We start from the raw sequence: 23674 nt of genomic DNA, 5'->3' as shown, positions 1-23674 counted from the left end.
CTTTTATTGAAGACTCTTGTTGGTGCATGGCAGAGAGAGGAGAAGAGAGTTTATTGGAGAATATGACACTATTATCAACTCTACGGCTTGCTTATCTATCACAATTCAACTAATATGACATAATAAACAATATTAACTCTTTCAGGGTCGACAGGCCCTCTCCTCAACTTGTTCTCAGGGTCAGAAATTTTTCGAAAAAAAAAACTATTTTTTCTTATGAAATAATAGAGAAACTTTTCTCAATCATAAAGACACCAAAAGTTTGAAATTTGATGGAAAACTTATGGAATTATGCTCTCGTGAAGTTAGCGGTCTCAACAATGTTTACGCATTGGCGATTTCACCCACTTTGAGCCCTATTTTCAGCCAATTTCTATGTACCAGATGACAATAATCATAACTATTTTGCTAGAACTCCATTTTTTCTATCAAATGAGTGCAAGAAACCACCTATTTACCGATTTCAACTATCCAATAAAGTGGTCAGAAATTGGCAATTTTGCCAATTTCACACAAATTTCAAATGATGCCAATTTCTGAATAGGGTCCAGAATAAACAAGACAGACATTCCTGGCACTAAAATAACATTTTTCTGTTCATTAGTTATGTCCCCAGGCCTCTCTTACATTTCTTTTGCTTTCCACTTTGAATTTTTATTCTCACAAAAAAATAGAAGATTTACTGTTATGCAGACTACTGCATTAGTGTAGAAATGGTATAAATAATATCAGTGCACTTGTGAAAGAATATTAAACTCACCAGTTGATGTGTATTGAACGTGTGGCATGATTTGTTTACTTTTGAACTTTGGCAAAAATCGAACATTTCTGCTACTTTGAGCTCAATTTCAAGGTACTTTTCATTATGAAACCAATCAAAACCATCTCAATTTCTGTAACATGTCTTCCATTCTACAAAATGAGACCAGAAAAACTAGAATACAACCATAAATAGCATACGAAAATACACTGCAAATTTGCTGTTTTAAACCAAAAAACACGGTCGGAGCTTTTTTTTCTCATTATGCACTGTGTGCTGCAGGATTTTTTTTATACTGTGCACACTGACCACATAGACCCATTCTTTCATATGTAGGCCTACCAGCTTTCTCTCTCTAGATTTGAAGGCGCTACAATTTATGTGTACTAGTGCGGCACCAACCCTGGTGTACAAGCCTTACTAGTACGGCACCAACCCTGAAAGGGTTAATAGTATAGAAACATGACATATACTCTAGAATGAATAAAATAAGTCAATATGTATGTCACGACTGGTGTTGTGTTGGTGTTATTGAGTGTATAAGGTCCACTGAGAGCATAAGCCGTCCATAATGTTGGTGAAGGCTGCAGCTGAGGCGGCGGTGTTTTCTGTAGCCCTATATAACTCCAATAACATTGGAGGAGTTAGCAGAATCACTAAAGGCACCCTCTACCACCATCACAACCACTACCACCATTACTACCACCCTCTACCACCATCAATATCACCCTCTACCATCCTCTACCACCATTACTACCACCCTCTACCACTACCACTTTCGTACTTTTCTACATACTTTTTCTTGAATTATATCGTGTTTCTCACATTCTTTACCAAAGGGTTGGCACTAGAAGCTTTCTCTAGGCCCATGGTGGCTTATTTAGCAGTCACACACAATAAACAAGTGCCAAAAACAAAGGATTATTATGAAATGTTTCGTATGACCTGGCAGGATATGTTCACTCATTGAGAAACGCTATACTGGCTGAGAATGCGTGTGGGAGGCGGCTTTGTCTGCGCGCTGGGCACTGAACAGGTTCCGTACAATCGACGAAAACGGAGGTAATCAACAAAAACGGAAGCCAAAAATCAATGAAAAGTCGGCCAAAACCAAAATCAGCGATAACAGAGATTGACGAAAATGGAGGATCCACTGTAATTCTCACTTACTTTCCCAATGTAAATTATTCTCTTCCACTTCTCTTTTACTTATTGTATATTATTGTTTTAGCAAGCTCTCCTTCAGAGGGAGACAGTTTATCTACAGTTCTACAGAGTTCAGTTTTCATTATTAAACTTATTTTAACCCTTTGAGGGTTTCGGACGTACTAGTATGGCTTACGACCCAGGGTTTTTGACGTACTAGTACGCCTAAATTCTAGCGCCTTCAAATCTAGTGGGAGAAAGCTGGTAGGCCTACATATGAAAGAATGGGTCTATGTGGTCAGTGTGCACAGTCTAAAAAAAATCCTGCAGCACACAGTGAATAATGAGAAAAAAAACTTTGACCGTTTTTTTGGAATAAAACAGCGACTTTGCACTGTATTTTCGTATGGTATTTATTGTTGTATTCTAGTTTTCATGGTCTCATTTTATAGAATGGTAGACATATTACAGAAATTGAGATGATTTTGACTGGTTTTACAATGAAAGGTACCTTGAAATTGAGCTCAAAGTAGCAGAAATGTTCGATTTTTTCCAAATTTCAAAAGTAAACAAATCGTGCCAAATGTCCAATACACGTCAACTGGTGAGTCTAATATTCTTTCACAAGTGCGCCAATAATATTTATACCATTTTTTACACTAATGCAGTAGTCTGCATAACAGTAAATCTTATATTTTTTGTGAGAATAAAAATTCGAAGTGGAAAGCAAAAGAATATAAGAGAGGCCTTGAGACATGACTAATGACCAGAGGAAATGTCATTTTAGTGCCAGGAATGTCTTTCTTGTTTATTCTGGACCCTATTCAGAAATTGGCATCTTTTGAAATTTGTGTGAAATTGGCAAAATTGCTAAATTCTGACCACTGTACTGGATAGCTGAATTTCATAAATGGGTGGTTTCTTGCACCCATTCGATAGAAAAAATGGAGTTCTAGCGAAATATTCATGTTTTTTATCGACTAGTACAGTGGAATTGGCTGAAAATGGGGCTCAAAGTGGGCAAAATTGCCGATGCGTAAAAATCGCCGAGACTGCTAACTTCGCGAGAGCATAATTCCGTAAGTTTTCCATCAAATTTCAAACTTTTGGTGTCCTTATGATCGGGAAAAGATTCTCTATCTTTTCATAAGAGAAAATTATTTTTTTTTTTTTTAAATTTGGCCGACCCTGAGAACGAGTTTCGGAGAGGGCCTGTCGACCCTCAAAGGGTTAAGGAGCAACTGAAAAAGAATTCTAAAGACCTTTATTCCTGTCTAATGTGAACCAATCATACTTCAAGCACACAGAAATAATATGTATATGACAAGAAAGATACAATAAACACTCAATATAACAGACTAATCAGTGGTGTCTGTTATATCAGAATGTTATCAAATAGCAATAAAATATGCTGAAGTACTCTACAGTATATCTAACATAGTACTGTACAGAAATATTGCAATAAACAGTGAAAATAAATAAGTTAATATTAAAGTTTGTTGTAAGTATCAGAGGTTTACTGTAACTGCTTTAACCCTTAAACGGTCCAAACGTACATATACGTTCACTAGCAGCGCCACGAATTTTTTGAATTTTTTTTTTTTTTTTTTCAAAATATTTGTGGCACTGCTAGTGAACGTATATATACGTTTGGACCGTTAAGGGTTAAAGCAGTTACAGTAAACCTCTGATACTTACAACAAACTTTAATATTAACTTTAATATTAACTGTTTATTGCAATATTTCTGTACAGTACTATGTTAGATATACTGTAGAGTACTTTAGTATATTTTATTGCTATTTGATAACATTCTGATATAACAGACACCACTGATTAGTCTGTTATATATATATTTTTTTTATAGAAAAAAGAACACATTTTTTGACACTTTTAGAATAAAAAAAAATTAAGGTCAGTACTTACCGAGATATGAGGCCGAGAAGTTGGCACTGGATGCTCATGTGACAGCAACATCAAGTCCTGCCACTTCCAGAAGTGTTGCCAATATACTATTTTCCATTTTTCATATTATTTTATGTAATTTTTAGGTTCTGATAATTACAATTTGTAGTAGTTCTTGTCATTTTATAACCAATCTTTGTTCTGACACTAGTATTAGGTACTGAAATTGTACTCAAATTGTCACAAACACTCTGACAGGTGGACAGTTACACCTGCCTTAGCCATTCATTATTGTCTTGGAATATATACAAAGTATTTATATGTCCTAGCAATGTTTTGGATATGTAGAAGTATATAATAACAAGGAGGGAGGGAGGGGAGGGGAGGGGAGGGGAGGGAGGGGAGGGAGGGGAGGGAGGGAGGGAGGGGAGGGGAAGGGGAAGGGGAGGGAGGGAGGGGAGGGAGGGGAGGGAGGGAGAGGAGGGAGGGAGGGAGAGGAGGGAGGGAGGGGAGGGAGGGGAGGGAGGGGAGGGAGGGAGGGGAGGGAGAGAGAGGGAGGGAAGGGAAGGGACGGGGAGGGAAGGGGAGGGGAGGGGAGGGGAGGGGAGGGGAGGGAAGGGGAGGGCAAGGGAGGGGAGCGGAGGGGAGGGGGAAAGGGGAGGGGAGGGAAGGGGAGGGGAGGGAAAGGGAGGGGAGCGGAGGGGAGGGGAGGGAGGGGAGGGGAGGGGAGGGGAGGGAGGGGAGGGAGGGAGGGGAGGGAGGGAGGGGAGGGAGGGAGGGGAGGGAGGGGAGGGAGGGGAGGGAGGGGAGGGAGGGGAGGGAGGGGAGGGAGGGGAGGGAGGGGAGGGAGGGGAGGGAGGGAGGAGGAGGAGGAGGAGGAAAATAAGGCCTGGAGACATAACTAATGAACAGATGAAATATTTTTAAGTGCTAGGAATGTCTACGTTGTTTATTCTGGACTCTATTTTCAAATTGACGATTTTTGAATCGTTTGTAAAACTGGCCAAATTACGAATTTCTGAGCACTTTATTGTGTAGATGAAAGAGGTAAATGGGCAGTTTCTTGTACTCAATAGACAGAAGAAATACTAGTGAAATAGCTATGAGTTTGGTCAACTGGGACAATGGAATTGGCCGAAAATAGGGTTCAAAGTGGGCAAAATTGCCGATGCATAAATTATTATTATTAGTATTATTATACCTAGGTAGTAGGTTGGTAGACAGCAACCGCTCAGGGAGGTACTACCATCCTGCTAAGTGAGTGTAAAACAGAAGCCTGTAATTGTTTTACATGATGGTAGGATTGCTGGTGTCTTTTTTCTGTCTCATAAACATGCAAGAATTCAGGTACATCTTGCTACTTCTACTTACACTTAGGGCACACTACACATACATGTACAAGCATATATATACATACCCCTCTGAGTTTTCTTCTATTTTCTTTCTAGTTCTTGTTCTTGTTTATTTCCTCTTATCTCCATGGGGAAGTGGAACAGAATTCTTCCTCCGTAAGCCATGCGTGTTGTAAGAGGCGACTAAAATGCCGGGAACAAGGGGCTAGTAACCCCTTCTCTCGTATAAATTACTAAATTTAAAAAGAGAAACTTTCGTTTTTCTTTTTGGGCCACCCTGCCTCGGTGGGATACGGCCGGTTTGTTGAAAAAAGAAAGATTATTATTATATTCCAGGGGGAGCACTAAACCTGTAGGATTATGCAGTGCTTGTGGGGGGGGGATGTGGAAGGTATTCAGGCTTAATTCGGGGAACTGGAGCATAGATCCAATTCCCTAGATTAAAAGCCCCTCACCAACGTCAAGGAACCTTCCTTGAGGGGCTGATGCGTAAATATCGCCAAGACCGTTAACTTTGTGAGACTGTAAATCCATAGGTTTCCCATCAAATTTCGTACCTTTGGTTTCATTACATTTGGAAACAGATTCTCTATCATTTCATTTGAATTTTTTTTTTTTTAATTCTTTGACCCTACAAGCAAGTTTGAGATCAGGGGTCTCGAACCTTGAAGGGGTTAAAAAAGTCAAAAAAATAAAAAGCACAGGTAAAATAGTCAAAGAAAACAAGCATTTGTGATAAGCAACAAAAAATGTGTTTGCAACACGAAGAATCTTCATAATTTTTTAAGTAAAAAGAATTTTCTTGGTAAAAGGAATTTTCTGGGTGGCACAACAGTGTGAATGTAAGAGACAAGAGCACCCACATGATCTGAAGTACGTACATATCTCTTCCTCCTTCAGTCTAAATCTACACATACTGGACCGAAACTTGTAAAAACATAAACCACAAATACCAACCTTACGTAGCAGGAAGAACTGTCCTGAGTAAGGAGTGAGGATGGTAATCTGCTCTGAAGAATAACCTTGTAAAATAAGGTGTCTACACAATCCTGTGATAAACTCTGCTTCGTATTGGTTTTCATGGCTGTTGTTATCATCAGAGTCCTGGGAAAAACAAAACAAAAATTACATTGGATTGGTGATACATAATTTGAACACATATTTTGGGAAACAGAGCCTAAACAAATATGTGAGGTATGATACAGGGAATAATGGTGCCAGTTTTTTAGACTGTTTTAGTTAATAAAAGACTAATCAGTAGACTTCTAGATGTGCATGTTTCTAAGAGTGGCAACTGATATATCTGGTCACTATTTAGTATTAACTACAGTGAGAGTAAGAGACAGATGGGATAAAGGAGAATGTCCTCAGTAAGAGTGAACTAGTGAAAATTATGTACTAAGAGGAGAGAGTTAAGACATGAGAGAGGAAGGTGGCCTAGAGAATGTGGGTCCAGAGGGAAAAGAAGGGATTAGTGGAATGATGAGATAAAGATGATCATAAGTAGAAAAAAGTTAGCATACGAGACATTTTTGACAACATAAAAGTGTTACATTGAGGATGGAGTATATGAAGAGAAGAGAGGAAAGAGCGAGTCAATGAGATTGGGTGGACATTTACCAACAAATTTTGTTGAGAGTAAGAGGAAGCTTTATCAACGAAGTTAGTTGTGAACAAAAAAATTTTGAAGTGACATTAATGAATAAAGAAATCAGAAACAGGTAGGGCATGAATCCATGGAAAGTGAATCCTAAAACTCACAGCCAAGTATGTTAGCCACTGGGCCAGCTGGCTCTATAAAGATTCACCCAACTAGGTATTTTCTATACACGATAGGGAGGTCAGCATAGGCCACCACTGTGACCACATATGCACTGGTCTGAGAGTTCAAGCCTCACTCGTTCCCTGATTTGTTTGCAACCATGCTAATACAATAATATATGTAATGAGTAAAGAAAACCTACAGATAAAAATAGATTTAGAGGTTTACAAACAAAAGAGAAGGAGACATTAGATGGTGAAGCAGAGATACTGAGAAGATAAATGCAATAATTTGAGTTGTTAAATGTTGATGAAGAAAGACAGTGACTTCTTTCTTGAGAGCTGCAACAAAACTCAGGCATAATACTACACACAAAAATCTTTACGACATTCCCAATGTCCAGCTTAATCTTTGCAAAAAAACTCCAACATGCATAAAAGGACCTAAAATCTGGAAAACACTACCTAAAAATTCCAGTCTCAGTCTCACTCTCAGTCACAGTCACAGTCACAGTCTCACTCTCAGCCATGGTCTCACTCTCAGTCACAGTCTCACTCTCAGCCACGGTCTCACTCTCAGCCACGGTCTCACTCTCAGCCACGGTCTCACTCTCAGCCACGGTCTCACTCTCAGCCACGGTCTCACTCTCAGCCACGGTCTCACTCTCAGCCACGGTCTCACTCTCAGCCACGGTCTCACTCTCAGCCACGGTCTCACTCTCAGCCACGGTCTCACTCTCAGCCACGGTCTCACTCTCAGCCACGGTCTCACTCTCAGCCACGGTCTCACTCTCAGCCACGGTCTCACTCTCAGCCACGGTCTCACTCTCAGCCACGGTCTCACTCTCAGCCACGGTCTCACTCTCAGCCACGGTCTCACTCTCAGCCACGGTCTCACTCTCAGCCACGGTCTCACTCTCAGCCACGGTCTCACTCTCAGCCACGGTCTCACTCTCAGCCACGGTCTCACTCTCAGCCACGGTCTCACTCTCAGCCACGGTCTCACTCTCAGCCACGGTCTCACTCTCAGCCACGGTCTCACTCTCAGCCACGGTCTCACTCTCAGCCACGGTCTCACTCTCAGCCACGGTCTCACTCTCAGCCACGGTCTCACTCTCAGCCACGGTCTCACTCTCAGCCACGGTCTCACTCTCAGCCACGGTCTCACTCTCAGTCACAGTCTCACTCTCACCCACGGTCTCACTCTCACCCACGGTCTCACTCTCAGTCACGGTCTCACTCTCACCCACGGTCTCACTCTCACCCACGGTCTCACTCTCACCCACGGTCTCACTCTCACCCACGGTCTCACTCTCACCCACGGTCTCACTCTCACCCACAGTCTCACTCTCACCCACAGTCTCACTCTCAGTCACAGTCTCACTCTCACCCACGGTCTCACTCTCACCCACGGTCTCACTCTCAGTCACAGTCTCACTCTCACCCACGGTCTCACTCTCACCCATGGTCTCACTTTCACCCACGGTCTCACTCTCACCCACGGTCTCACTCTCACCCACGGTCTCACTCTCACCCACGGTCTCACTCTCACCCACGGTCTCACTCTCACCCACGGTCTCACTCTCACCCACGGTCTCACTCTCACCCACGGTCTCACTCTCACCCATGGTCTCACTCTCACCCACGGTCTCACTCTCACCCACGGTCTCACTCTCACCCACAGTCTCACTCTCACCCACGGTCTCACTCTCACCCACGGTCTCACTCTCACCCACGGTCTCACTCTCACCCACGGTCTCACTCTCACCCACAGTCTCACTCTCACCCACAGTCTCACTCTCAGTCACAGTCTCACTCTCAGTCGCGGTCTCACTCTCACCCACGGTCTCACTCTCAGTCACGGTCTCACTCTCACCCACGGTCTCACTCTCAGTCACAGTCTCACTCTCAGTCACAGTCTCACTCTCAGTCACGGTCTCACTCTCACCCACAGTCTCACTCTCAGTCACGGTCTCACTCTCACCCACAGTCTCACTCTCAGTCACAGTCTCACTCTCAGTCACGGTCTCACTCTCACCCATGGTCTCACTCTCAGTCACAGTCTCACTCTCAGTCACGGTCTCACTCTCAGTCATGGTCTCACTCTCAGTCATGGTCTCACTCTCAGTCATGGTCTCACTCTCAGTCACAGTCTCACTCTTAGTCTCTCTGTCTCTCTCTCTCAGTCTCAGTCTCTCTCTCTCTCCTTCAAAGCTACTGTTAAAAAACACCTTCTTTCCCGAATATAATACCATCAACAATTAAACATAACAATTCTTTCAACCTGTATTGCACCTGTCCTTGTCTATCATTCACTCAGTGTCTTGTAGCTCAGTTGATAAAACACCCAGCTCATACAATGAGTGTCAGTGGTTCTATCCCAGGTATGGGCTGAGACAACGGCCATGATTCCTTACACCTGCTGTAATTGTTCACCTAGCAGCAAGTACTGGAGGTCCCTGCTTATATGGCAGGTTAGGTTCAAGACTAGCGCCATAAAGCAAATCAACCTTTTATTCACTTTTAAATACATATAAATACTATCATATATTAAGTTAGCAATAGAATTAGACTTAAAAACACAATAAAAAAGTAAAATGCATATACAGATGCCCACAACTTATGAGCAAGTTATGTTCCAGAAGGCTGTTCATATCCTGAATTGTTCCTAAGTCGTTATTTTGCCATTTTTCTGTTGTTACTATTATTATTGTTTTTAATATTTTTTTTTTTTAACAAGTCGACCGTCTCCCACCGAGGCAGGGTGACCCAAAAAGAAAGAAAATCCCCAAAAAGAAAATAATTTCATCATCATTCAACACTTTCACCTCACTCACACATAATCACTGTTTTTGCAGAGGTCCTCAGAATACAACAGTTTAGAAGTATACTATACGTATAAAGATACACAACATATCCCTCCAAACTGCCAATATCCCAAACCCCTCCTTTAAAGTGCAGGCACTGTACTTCCCATTTCCAGGACTCAAGCCCGGATAAATAAAATACCCGGTTCCCCTGAATCTCTTCAGTAAATATTACCCTGCTCACACTCCAACAGCTCGTCAGGTCCCAAATACCATTCGTCTCCATTCACTCCTATCTAGTACGCTCACGCACGCTTGCTGGAAGTCCAAGCCCCTTGCCCACAAAACCTCCTTTACCCCCTCCCTCCAACCTTTTCAAGGATGACCCCTACCCCGCTTTCCTTCTCCTACAGATTTATAAGCTCTCCACGTCATTCTACTTTGATCCAGTCTCTCTCAATGACGAAACCACCTCAACAACCCCTCTTCAGCCCTCTGACTAATACTTTTATTAACTCCACACCTTCTCCTAATTTCCACACTCTGAATTTTCTGCATAATATTTACACCACACATTGCCCTTAGACAAGACATCTCCACTGCCTCCAACCGCCTCCTCGCTGCAGCATTTACAACCCAAGCTTCACACCCATATAAGAGTGTTGTTACCACTATACTTTCATACATTCCCTTCTTTGCCTCCATAGATAATGTTCTTTGTCTCCACATATACCTCAACACACCACTCACCTTTTTAACCTCATCAATTCTATGATTAACCTCATCCTTCATAAATTCATCCGCTGATACGTCAACTCCCAAATATCTGAAAACATTCACTTCTTCCATACTCCTCTTCTCCAATTTGATATCCAATTTTTCTTTATCTAAATAATTTGATACCCTCATCACCTTACTCTTTTCTATGTTCACTTTCAACTTTCTACCTTTACAAACACTCCCAAATTCATCCACCAACCTCTGCAATTTTTCTTTAGAATCACCCATAAGCACAGTATCATCAGCAAAAAGTAACTGCGTCACTTCCCATTTTGTATTTGATTCCCCATAATTTAATCTCATCCCTCTCCCGAGCACCCTAGCATTTACTTCTTTTACAACCCCATCTATAAATACAGTGAACCCCCGGTTTGCGATATTAATCTGTTCCTGAGAGCTCATCGTAAACCAAAATTATCGGAAAGCGAATCAATTTTCCCCATAAGAAATAATGGAAACCAAATCAATCCGTGCAAGACACCCAAAAGTATGAAAAAAAAACTTTTACCACATGAAATATTAAGTTTAACCCTTTCAGGGTCCAAGGCCCAAATCTGGAGTCACGCACCAGTGTCCAAGAATTTTCAAAAAAAAAAAAAAATTTGTTATTTTTTCTTATGAAATCGTAGAGAATCTTTTTGTGAAGGTAATAAAACAAAAAGTACGAAATTTGGTGGAAAATTGACGAAATTATGCTCTCGCGAATTTTGATGTGCCAGCGATATTAACGAATCGGCGATTTTGCCGACTTTGACTCCCATTTTAGGCCAATTACATTATTCCAATCAACCAAATTCTTAGCTATTTCACTAGTATTACTTCTATTCTATCGATTGAGCACAAGAAATCGCCACGTCAACTGTTTCAACTACAAAATAAAGTGATCGGAAATTGTTAATTTGGCCAATTTAACACAAAGTTCAAAATATTCCAATTTCAAAATAGGGTCCAGAATAAACAATGTAGGCATTCCTGGCACTAAACTAACATTTCCTCTGTTCATTAGTTATGTTTTGAGGCTTTACAAATAAATTCCATTTTGATTTTTTATTCACATAATGAATTTTTATTCACACCAAAAAATAGAAGATTTACTGTTATGCAATACTGTAATAATTGTATAAATATCATCACCATATTTGTGGATGTATATTAGACCCACCAGCTGGCGTGTATTAGACGTGAGAGGTCGTTTGTTTACTCTTGAATATCGGCAAAAATTTAACATTTCCGCCACTTTGAGCTCAGTTTCAAGCCATTTCCAGTGCTAAAACCAATCAAAATCATCTCTATTTCTGTAGTATGTCCTCCATTCTATCAAATGAGACCAAGAAATCGCAAATACAACTATAAAAAACATACGAAAAAACACTGCAAAGTTGCTGTTTTAATCGAAAAATCATGATTTCAGTTTTTTCTCTCATTATACACAGTGTGCTGCAGGATCTGTTTTATGTGGTGCACACATACCACATAGATGTATTCTCTCATATCTAGGCCCAAATGTACCACTCACAGTTTATCAGAGTGAGCTGAGCTCATGGCGTAGATCTACGATTTGGACACTCACCGTAAAGCCGTAGATCTACGGGACGGGCCCTGAAAGGGTTAATGCACACAAACTCAAGAAGACATGCACAGTTTGTAGTACTCTACTAACAATAGAATACATGACACTTACCTTTAATAAAGATCTGGTGATGACTGATGGGATGGGAGGAGGGGAGAGTATCGAACCTGTTGTTTAGAAGGGGAATCCCCTTCCATTAGGACTTGAGGTGGCAAGTCCTTTTCCGGGGTTACTTCCTTCTTCTTTTAATGCCACTAGGACCAGCTTGAGAGTCACTGGACTTCTGTCGCACAACATATCTGTCCATAGAGGCCTGTACCTCTTGTTCCTGTATGACTTTCCTAAAGTGCTTCACAACAGTGTCATTGTACAGGTTGCCAACACGGCTTGCAGTAGCTGTGTGAGGGTGATTTTCATCAAAAAAGCTTTGCATTTCAAGCCACTCTGCACACATTTCCTTAATCTTTGAAGTAGGCAACTCCTTCAATTTCTCCATCCCCTCCTCCGAAGCAGTTTCCTCAGGTCTGGCCTCTTGCTGTTGAAGATGATCTAGCAGCTCATCAGTGGTTAGTTCATCATTGTCCTCCTCCACTAACTCTTCCACATCCTCCCCACTAACCTCCAACCCCAAGGACTTCCCCAATGCCACAATGGATTCCTCAACTGGCATAGGATTCCCAGGGTTAGCCTCAAACCCTTCGAAATCCCTTTTGTCTACACATCCTGGCCACAGTTTTTTGCAGGCAGAGTTCAAGGTCCTCTTAGTCACTCCCTCCCAAACCTTACCTATAAGGTTTACACAATTGAGGATATTAAAGTGATCCTTCCAAAACTCCTTTAGAGTCAATAGAGTGTCTGTGGTCACTTCAAAGCACCTTTCAAACATAGCTTTTGTGTACAGTTTCTTGAAGTCGGAAATGACCTGCAGGTCCATGGGCTGCAGGAGAGGAGCGGTTTTAGGAGGCAAAAACTTGACGTTAATGAAGCTCATGTCCCCACAAAGTCGCTCTGCCAAGTCTGTAGGATGACCAGGGGCATTGTCTAATACCAGGAGGCACTTTAGGTCTAATTTCTTTTCAATTAGGTAATTTTTCACATTGGGGGCAAATGCATGGTGTAACCAGTCATAGAAAAAGTCCCTAGTGACCCATGACTTAGTGTTTGCCCTCCACAGCACACACAAATTAGTCTTGAGGATATTCTTTTGCCTGAATGCTCTGGGAGTGTCTGAGTGATACACCAATAAAGGCTTCACTTTGCAATCACCACTAGCATTGGCACACATGAGAAGAGTAAGCCTGTCTTTCATAGGCTTATGTCCTGGGAGTGCCTTTTCCTCCTGAGTAATGTAGGTCCTGCTTGGCATTTTCTTCCAAAACAGGCCTGTTCAGGTTTCAGTCCTTCACTGTCTATGTAATCCTTGAATTCTTTCACATATTTTTCAGCTGCTTTTTGGTCCGAACTGGCAGCCTCACCATGCCTAATCACACTATGCATGCCACTACGATTCTTAAATCTTTCAAACCAACCTTTCCTGGCCTTAAATTCACTCATATCACCACTAGTTGCAGGCAATTTCTTTACCAAATCGTTATGCAACTGCCTAGCCTTTTCACAAATGATCGCTTGAGAGATGCTATCTCCTGCTATCTGTTTTTCATTTATCCACACCAATAACAGTCTCTCAACATTTTCTAACACTTGCAGTCACTGTTTCGTAATCACAGTTGCACCTTTTGCAACAACAGCTTCCTTGATTGCCGTTTTCCTGGTCACTAGAGATGGTTGATTCGGGCTTTATATACAACTTGGCCAGCACCGACACACGCACTCCACTTTCGTACTTTGCAATTTTCTCTTTCTTCATTTCAATAGTCATTAGCACCCTTGGTCTCGAAGGGTTGGCACTAGAAGCTTTCTTGGGGCCCATGGTGACTTATTTTGCAGTAACAAGCACCAAAAACACTGTGATAATATGGAATGTACCGAATGTATCCTTATATGCTAGCACACTGGCTGGCTTGTAAACACTGGCACACACGGGGCAGTTCAGGCCACACGTGGACACATCTCGGACGAATCGCGTATACCGGGTTTTGTAACGGGAACCGAGGCAAAATTTTTGCGACACAATGCATCGAATACCGGATTTATCGGATACCGATGGCATCATGAACCGGGGATCCACTGTATATGTACTATTAAACAACCATGGTGACATTACACATCCCTGTCTAAGACCTACTTTTACCGGTAAGTAGTCTCCCTCTCTTCTAAACACCCTAAACTGAGCCTAACTGTCCTCATAAAAACTCTTTACAGCATTTAGTAACTTACCACCTATTCCATATACAGTGGACCCCCGAGTTTCATGATTAATCCGTTCCAGAGAGCCTGCCGAAAGTTGAAATTCACGAAACTCGAAACCATTTTCCCCATAAGAAATAATGGAAATAAAATTAATCCATTACAGACACCCAAAAATATTAAAATAAAATATTTTTTTTTCAAATTAAATAAAGATTTACATACTGAAAACAATCAGAAATCAAGTACATGCATTTAAAAAATAGTAACATTACACTTACCTTTACTGAAGACTTCTGGGTAGATGGAAGACGGGAGGAGGGGATAGGAGGAAGGTGTACACTATTGTTTGGAAGGAGAATCTCCTTCCATAAGGACTTCAGGTATGAAGTCCTTATCTGGGGTTACTTCCCTTCTTTGTTTTTTAAAGACACTGGCACTGAAAACAATTTGAGAGCCACTGGTCCCCTGTCGCACAAAATATCTGTCCAGAGAGCTCTGTTTCTGGCGTTTCTTTAAGATTTGTCTGAAGCGGGACACAACATTGTCACTGTATATGTTGCCAATATGGTCTGCAACAGCTTTGTTAGGGTGAAGTTCATCCATAAATGTTTGCACTTCAGTCCACTTTCCACAAATGTCCTTAATCTTTGAAGAAGGCACCTTCCTGCATCTCTCTTCCTCTTCCTCTGCAGCAGTTTCCTGAGCTGTGATCTGTTGCTGTTGCAGATGAAGCTCTTGCAGCTCTTCGGTGGTTAGCTCTTCCCTGTGGTCCTCCACCAACTCTTCCACATCCTCACCACTCACCTCCAACCCCAGGGACATCCCCAATGCCACAATAGTTTCCACAACTGGCATAGGCTCCTTAGGGTCAGCCACAAACCCTTCAAAATCCCTCTCTTCTACACAATCTGGCCACAGATTTCTCCAAGCAGAGTTCAAAGTCCTGGAAGTCACTCCCACCCAAGACTTACCTATAAGGTTTATGCAATGGAGGATATTAAAGTGATCTTTCTAGAACTCTCTTAGGGTCAATTCAGTGTCTGAGGTCACTTCAAAGCACTTTTGAAGCACTGCTTTTGTGTAGAGTTTTTTGAAGTTTGAAATGACCTCCTAGTCCATGGGCTGGAGGAGAGAAGTTGTATTAGGGGGCAAGAATTTCACCATGATGAAACTAAACTCCTCCACTACTTGCTCTTCCAAGTCTGGAGGATGAGCAGGAGCATTGTCCATTACCAGGAGGCACTTGAGTGACAGTTTACTTTCCAGGAGGTACTTCACACTGGGGCCAAACACTTTATTAAACTATTCTAGGAAAATATCCCTTGTGACCCATGCCTTACTGTTAGCCTTCCACATCACGCACAAATTACTCTTGGCGACACTGTATTTCTGGAACACTCTGGGATTTTCAGAGTGATACACCAGTAAAGGCTTCACTTTAGCCCTTTCAGGGTGGACAGGCCTCAGAGACTTGTTGTCAGGGTCGCCCAAATTTCAAAAAACAAAAAAAAATTAATTTTTCTTATGAAAAGATTATCTTTTCCCAATCATAATGACACCAAAAGCATGAAATTTGATGGAAAACTTACAGAATTATGCTCTAGCGAAGTTAGCGGTCTCGGCGATGTTTACGCATCGGCAATTTTGCCCACTTTGAGCCCTACTTTCGGCCAATTCCACTGTACTAGTCGACAAAAAACATGAATATTTCGCTAGAACTCCATTTTTTCTATCGAATGAGTGCAAGAAACCACCCATTTACCAATTTCAACTATCCAATACAGTGGTTAGAATTTAGCAATTTTGCCAATTTCACACAAATTTCAAAAGATGCCAATTTCCAAATAGGGTCCAGAATAAACAAGAAAGACATTCCTGGCACTAAAAATGACATTTCTTCTGTTCATTAGTCACGTCCCAATGCCCCTCTTACATTCTTTTGCTTTCCACTTTGAATTTTTATTCTCACAAAAAATAGAAGATTTACTGTTATGCAGACTACTGCATTAGTGTAAAAAATGGTATAAATAATATCGGCGCACTTGTGAAAGAATATTAGACTCACCAGTTGACGTGTATTGGACGCTTAGCTTGATATATTTACTTTTGAACTTTGGTAAAAAGCGAACATTTCTGCTACTTTGAGCTCAATTTCAAGGTACTTTTCATTGTAAAATCAGTCAAAATCATCTCAATTTCTGTAATATGTCTTCCATTCTACAGAATGAGACCAAGAAAACTAGAATACAACAATAAATGCCATACAAAAATACAGTGCAAAGCTGTTGTTTTAATCCAAAAACACGGTCAAAGCATTTTTTTCTCATTATGCACTGTGTGCTGCAAGATTTTTTTTTATACTGCGCACACTGACCACATAGACCCATTCTTTCATATGTAGGCCTACCAGCTTTCTCTCACTAGATTTGAGGGTGCTAGAATTTAGGTGTACTAGTACAGCAGGGCCCCACTTATACGGCAGGTTAGGTTCCAGGCTACCGCCGTAAAGCGGAAACCGCCGTAAAGTGGAACACCCTTTTTTTCCACTTATAAATGCATACAAACACTAGATAACAAGTTTACACTAACATATATTAAATTAGCAATAGAACCAGGCATAAAAAAACAATAAAAAAGTACAATACACACATAGTGCACTCATTACTTACCTTAAAATATTTATAGTCTTAATCTAGGGTGAGACAAGTAGTATTTATTGTAAGAAATCAAGTGTGGTATGTATGGTAGTCAGCCAGGCTACCATACCAGGCCACCCCACCCACACATACAATTCTATGATATTTAAGCATCCCAGAGAGATAAAATGTATATACAGTTCACTCATTACTTACCTTAAAATATTTGTAGTCTTAATGTAGGGTCAGGAGTAAGTAAATGAGATAAAACGAATAAATGAGAGAGAGAAACAATGAGTGCATGAGAGAGGACAGGCGCAGAGTTATGTAAACAAACCAGGCGAAGGTAAGTTTTGTAAACGAAGTGTACACGTCTGGTTTGTGTACAAGTTACATTGTGTACAAGTTGTCTCTACATTGATACGGTAGAATAAATAAAGAAGAACACTCCCATTCTCATGTAACATCATTTTGAGAAGAAATGATGCTCTGAGTGAAGGCAATGGAAATAAGTCACTCTGACTTTTTTGGGTTATCCTAGGTTCTCTACACATATGTTGTTATGTATGATAATCTATGTAACTGTATTTGTGTATACCTGAATAAACTTACATACATACGAAAGAAATAATTTTCTACAGTTACCCACAGTAACACATTTTCTCTTATGTTAGATTAGAGAAAATGTTATTCTTGCCATCACTTGTACAAGTTATCTGGCTACCACATCTCATATTTATGTTTATTTATTCTATTGTGGGGTGTATTTATCATCTTTTTATGTTATGTATCGAGTTTATTATATAATTTTGAAAAAAATATCATGGATGGATTAATGAAAATGTGTACAGTGGACCCCCGCATACCGATGGCATCACATAACGATTAATCCGCATACCGCTTGCTTTAATCGCAAAAATTTTGCCTCGCATACCGCTTAAAAACCCACTCACCGATTTTCGTCCGAGACGCGTCCAATGTGCGCCCTCAGCCAGCCTCACATGTGCCACCGGTGGCATTGTTTACCAGCCAGCCTCCGCGGTAACATCCAAGCATACAATCGGAATATTTCGTATTATTACAGTGTTTTCGGTGCTTTTTCTGGAAAATAAGTGACCATGGGCCCCAAGAAAGCTTCTAGTGCCAACCCTACAGCAATAAGGGTGAGAATTACAATAGAGATGAAGAAAAAGATCATTGATAAGTATGAAAGTGGAGTGCGTGTCTCCGAGCTGGCCAGGTTGTATAATAAACCCCAATCAACCATCGCTACTATTGGTGGTACAGCTGCTGCTGCTGCTGCTGCTGCACCACTGTCAGCTGCTGCTGCTGCTGTAGCATCGTCTGCTGCTGCTGCTGCTGTAGCATCGTCTGCTGCTGCTGTAACATCGTCTGTTGCTGCTGTAGCATCGTCTGCTGCTGCTGTAGCATCGTCTGTTGCTGCTGTACCACCGTCAGCTGCTGCTGCTGCTGTAGCATCATCTGCTGCTGCTGTAGCATCGTCTGTTGCTGCTGTACCACCGTCAGCTGCTGCTGCTGCTGTAGCATCGTCTGCTGCTGCTGTAGCATCGTCTGCTGCTGCTGTAGCATCGTCTGTTGCTGCTGTACCACCGTCAGCTGCTGCTGCTGCTGTAGCATCGTCTGCTGCTGCTGTAGCATCGTCTGCTGCTGCTGTAGCATCGTCTGTTGCTGCTGTACCACCGTCAGCTGCTGCTGCTGCTGTAGCATCGTCTGCTGCTGCTGTAGCATCGTCTGCTGCTGCTGTAGCATCGTCTGTTGCTGCTGTACCACCGTCAGCTGCTGCTGCTGCTGTAGCATCGTCTGCTGCTGCTGTAGCATCGTCTGTTGCTGCTGTACCACCGTCAGCTGCTGCTGCTGCTGTAGCACCGTTGTTGGTGTGGCTTATTGAGAATACCAAGAAACAATTAACCCCAGAGGATTTGCCACCCAGGATAACCCAAAAAAGTCAGTGTCATCGAAGACTGTCTAACTTATTTCCATTGGGGTCCTTAATCTTGTCTCCCAGGATGCAACCCACACAAGTCGACTAACACCCAGGTGAACAGGGAAAAATGCCTGGAACTAGTGCTCATATTGGTGAATTTAAAGCCAGCAAAGGTTGGTTTGAGAGATTTAAGAATCATAGTGGCATACACAGTGTGATAAGGCCTGTTCTGGAAGAAAATGCCAAACAGGACCTACAGTACTCAGGAGGAAAAGGCACTCCCAGGACACAGTGTCTCATCAGTCATTGCTGCATCTTCAATAAAGGTAAGTGTCATTTATTCTTCATTTAGTAGACTATTACATGCACAATATATACTGTGCATGTACTACTCTACAATTGTGCATGTATCCTTCTCTTTGTGTGTAGGAAAATGTATATTTCATGTGGTAAAATTTTTTTTTTCATACTTTTGGGTGTCTTACACGGATTAATTTGATTTCCATTATTTCTTATGGGGAAAATTCATTCGCATACCGATTATTTCGCATAACAATGACCCCTCTTGCACGAATTAAAATCGGTATGCGGGGGTCCACTGTATATTAACGTAATATACGACATTTAATGAGACTCGGTGATTATTATTATTATTATTTCTAATATGGCGTCACTTGTGCAAGTCGTCTGCTACCACATCTCACATTTATGTTTATTTATTCTACTGTGGGGTGTATTTATCTTATTTATATGTTATGCATTGTGTTTATTATATAATTTTGAAAAAATATCATAGATGGATTAATGAAAATGTGTATATTAACATAATATACGACATTTAAATGAGACTCGATGATTATTACTATCATTACTAATATGGCGTCTGGAGACAAAAGACACTCTTACTGATTTTAATGTGTACCTGCACGCCAGCACAGTATGTAAGTTTATTTAAGTACAGGTATACATAAGTATAATTATCAGAGTACATATAAAATATGAAATAACTTTTAAAAACATTTGAAATTTTGGAGTTTCCAGACAAAATGGAGAGACTTAGTGCTTACTGAGCTCACGAAGAATGTAAACAAACATGGTGGGGCGCGGTGACCATATTAGAAAGTCAGGTGGGGGGATCCGTATAGCGAGTTTTGGTCATAATTTGAAATGACCGTATTAGCGGAACGCCGTAAAGTGAAACGCCGTAAAGCGGGGCCCTGCTGTATGTCAAAAATCCTGGTGCGTAAGCCGTACTTGTATGGCGCCGAAACCCTGAAAGGGTTAAAATCCCCACTAGCATTACTACAAAACATGAGAGTAAGCCAATCCTTCATAGGCTTGTGTCCTGGGAGTGCCGTTTCCTACTGCATGATGTGGGTCCACTTTGGCATTTTCTTCCAAAAGAGGCCTGTGTCATCACAATTAACCCTTTAACCCTTTAAGGGTTTTGGTCGTACTAGTACGTCTTACGCGTAGGGTTTTTTGACGTACTAGTACGCATAAATTCTAGCGGCCTCAAATCTAGTGGGAGAAAGCTGGTAGGCCTTCATATGAAAGAATGGGTCTATGTGGTCAGTGTGCACAGTCTAAAAAAAATCCTGCAGCACAGTGCATAATGAGAAAAAAAAAACTTTGACCATTGTTTTGGAATAAATCAGCGACTTTGCAGTGTATTTTCATATGGTATTTATTGTTGTATTCTAGTTTTCTTGGTCTCATTTTATAGAATGGAAGACATATTACAGAAATTGAGATGATTTTGACTGGTTTTACAATGAAAGGTGCCTTGAAATTGAGCTCAAAGTAGCAGAAATGTTTGATTTTTACCAAATTCAAAAGTAAACAAATCGTGCCAAGCGTGCAATACACGTCAACTGGTGAGTCTAATATTCTTTCACAAGTGCACCAATAATATTTATACCATTTTTTACACTAATGCAGTAGTCTGCATAACAGTAAATCTTATATTTTTTGTGAGAATAAAAATTCAAAGTGGAAAGCAAAAGAATATAAGAGGGGCCTTGAGACGTGACTAATGACTAGAGGAAATGTCATTTTAGTGCCAGGAATGTCTTTCTTGTTTATTCTGGACCCTATTCCGAAATTGGCATCTTTTGAAATTTGTGTGAAATTGGCAAAATTGCTAAATTCTGACCACTGTACTGGATAGTTGAATTTCATAAATGGGTGGTTTCTTGCACCCATTCGATAGAAAAAATGGAGTTCTAGCGAAATATTCATGTTTTTTGTCGACTAGTACAGTGAAATTGGCCGAAAATGGGGCTCAAAGTGGGCAAAATCGCCGATGCGTAAACATTGTCGAGACCGCTAACTTTGCGAGAGCATAATTCCGTAAGTATTCTATCAAATTTCAAACTTTTGGTGTCTTTATGATCGGGAAAAGATTCTCTATCTTTTCATAAGAGAAAATAATTTTTTTTTTTTTAAATTTGGCCGACCCTGAGAACGAGTTTCGGAGAGGGCCTGTCGACCCTCAAAGGGTTAAGGGTCGACAGGCCCTCTCAGAAACTCGTTCTCAGGGTCGGCCAAATTTTTCTTATGAAAAAATAGAGTTTTTTTTTTCTAAACATTATAGGCTAAACAAAAATTTTTTACCATCAATACTTACCGAGATACGGAGGCGTGAAGTTTGCCAAAATTGAACAACATCTGGTAACATCGCCGACTGCCGTCACCTGGTATTTTTCTATTTACTTTTTTATATACTATTTTCAATTATTTTTCAATTTTTCTTTTTCTGAGTAACTTTTATGGCCTCTGAGACCAATATGATCAGTATTTTGTAAGTTATTTCTTTTTCAATACTACACAATAAGGGCGTAAACAATGTTGTCATTATTTTGTTTATAGAAAATATTTACACAAACAAATGATATGAAATGTTGTTTATTACTATTTTTCTATATTTTATATACACATATACAGTCACAGGACATGTTTCTAGAAGTTCTGCAGCCTGTGGAAGTCTTTGAAACATGGTGTCATGCACAGTGGTGTTTTACATTCTTCACACATAAAACGAGTGTCTCTGCGTTGTTGTGGGCGTTTTTTTGTATGTGCACAGACGTAACACCTCTTCTGAGCCTTTTTCTTGAAAGCAGTAGCAGGCAGTTTTACTAGGAAGTGATCACCATGCTTCAGGCGAGCAGGTAGTTGTTGATAATTTGGTGGGCGGTCAATTGCAGGTGTTCTTCCTTGGTACTTGAATACTATTTGTCTGATGACAGACAAACAGAATTCGCCGTACTGTGGTTTGTTTCTGGTACTCATCTTATACATATTATAAGCATTGAGCATGGAAATGTCCAGAAGATGGAAAAAGAGTTTGATGTACCACTTATAATTCTTGCGAACACAATCAGCAAACCCAATCTGCATGTTACATTTGTCCACTGAATGCATATTGAGGGTGTAGTCCATCACAGCTGCAGGTTTTAGAATGGGTTCATTGCTTTCTCTATGCTGCCTGCCAGTGTCTGCCATTTCATTAGGATGAACTGATGACAACAGTGTGACATCTCGTTTGTCATGCCACCGAAATGCCATGATGTCATTGGCAGCAAACGCCTGCACCTCACCTCTACGAGTGCCAGTGTCAAACCTGGGCATATGTTTCCGATTTGTACGCACTGTGCCACACACAACTGTCATGTTCACTCGCAAAAAATCACTGAGTGAGGGGCTTGTGTACCAGTTATCCGTAAATAATATATGCCCCTTACCAAGGTATGGTTCTATCATTGTTCTAACCAGGTCACCAGAGATGCCCAATAACTTCCTGGTATTTTGTAATGTATAACTTCTAGTGTACACAATAATATCCAATACCAGACCACTGTAACAATCACAAAGCACAAACAACTTTATACCAAAGCATTTCCTCTTGCTTGGTATATACTGCTTGAAAGAAGAGTCTTCCTTTGAACAGAATCAAAGACTCGTCAATTACAAGCTTCCTGAAGGGATAAAAATGTGTACTGAATTTCTCTTTCAGACACACACACACATTCCTAATCTTATATAACCTGTCATTTCTGTCAGGCCTGGTTTTGTCTGAGAAGTGAAGCATACGTAACATTAGCGCAAATCGATTCACTGCCATTATATCACTGAAACCTGGGGTTGCAATCAGGCGGTCTGTTGACCAGTATGATTTCACTTTGTGCTTATACACGTGTGGCATAAGCATTATTGTGGCAAAGAAAAGATACATCTCAGCCACAGTTGCCTCCTTCCACTGGTGTAGACGTGATTTTGGTGAAAGTAATGTGTTTGCCATGGTGTACTCGTAGTATGTGTTGCTTTCCATGACAATACTTTCCATCAGGGGTTCGTCAAAGAATAACTCGAAACATTCCAGTTCAGTGGCATTGTTCCCAAGTGTACAAAATGGCCATATTCCACTTCGGCTGTCATCAAACTGGTGGGCATTTGGAGCAAAACTGACAGCTTCCTGCCAATCCCAGGTGCGGTCAGCTGGTGGGTACTGGACAATGACAGGTGGTTGTGGTTGTGGAGGTTGTGGTTGTGGAGGCTGGTGTGGTGGGTGGGTGGGGTATGGTGGCCTTTGTTGTAGATCAGCTGAGGCAGCAGCGTGGGTGGCAGAATGGCCCACTGCTGGTGCCTCACCGCCGGCACCACTACCACCACGCACATTTTCCATCCCAACTGCAACAGTATCA

The 23674-nt window shown here is 41.2% G+C and overlaps 1 protein-coding gene across 2 annotated transcripts in view; it reads right to left on the bottom strand.

Moving 5' to 3' along the window:
* The window catches only part of LOC128685213 (NFX1-type zinc finger-containing protein 1-like), a 429985-nt gene that overhangs the window by 345797 nt on the left and 60514 nt on the right, over window positions 1-23674 (bottom strand). For both annotated transcript variants that reach the window (XM_070080633.1, XM_070080696.1), the window contains exon 6: window positions 6120-6266. In XM_070080633.1, coding sequence (XP_069936734.1) covers window positions 6120-6266 — 147 coding nt within the window. The remainder of the gene's footprint in view (window positions 1-6119; window positions 6267-23674) is intronic.

This window comes from Cherax quadricarinatus, chromosome 1, assembly GCF_038502225.1.
Source record: "Cherax quadricarinatus isolate ZL_2023a chromosome 1, ASM3850222v1, whole genome shotgun sequence".
Lineage (NCBI taxonomy): Eukaryota > Metazoa > Arthropoda > Malacostraca > Decapoda > Parastacidae > Cherax > Cherax quadricarinatus.
Note: the sequence above shows the minus strand (reverse complement) of the source record. Positions and strands in the feature narration are given on the sequence as shown.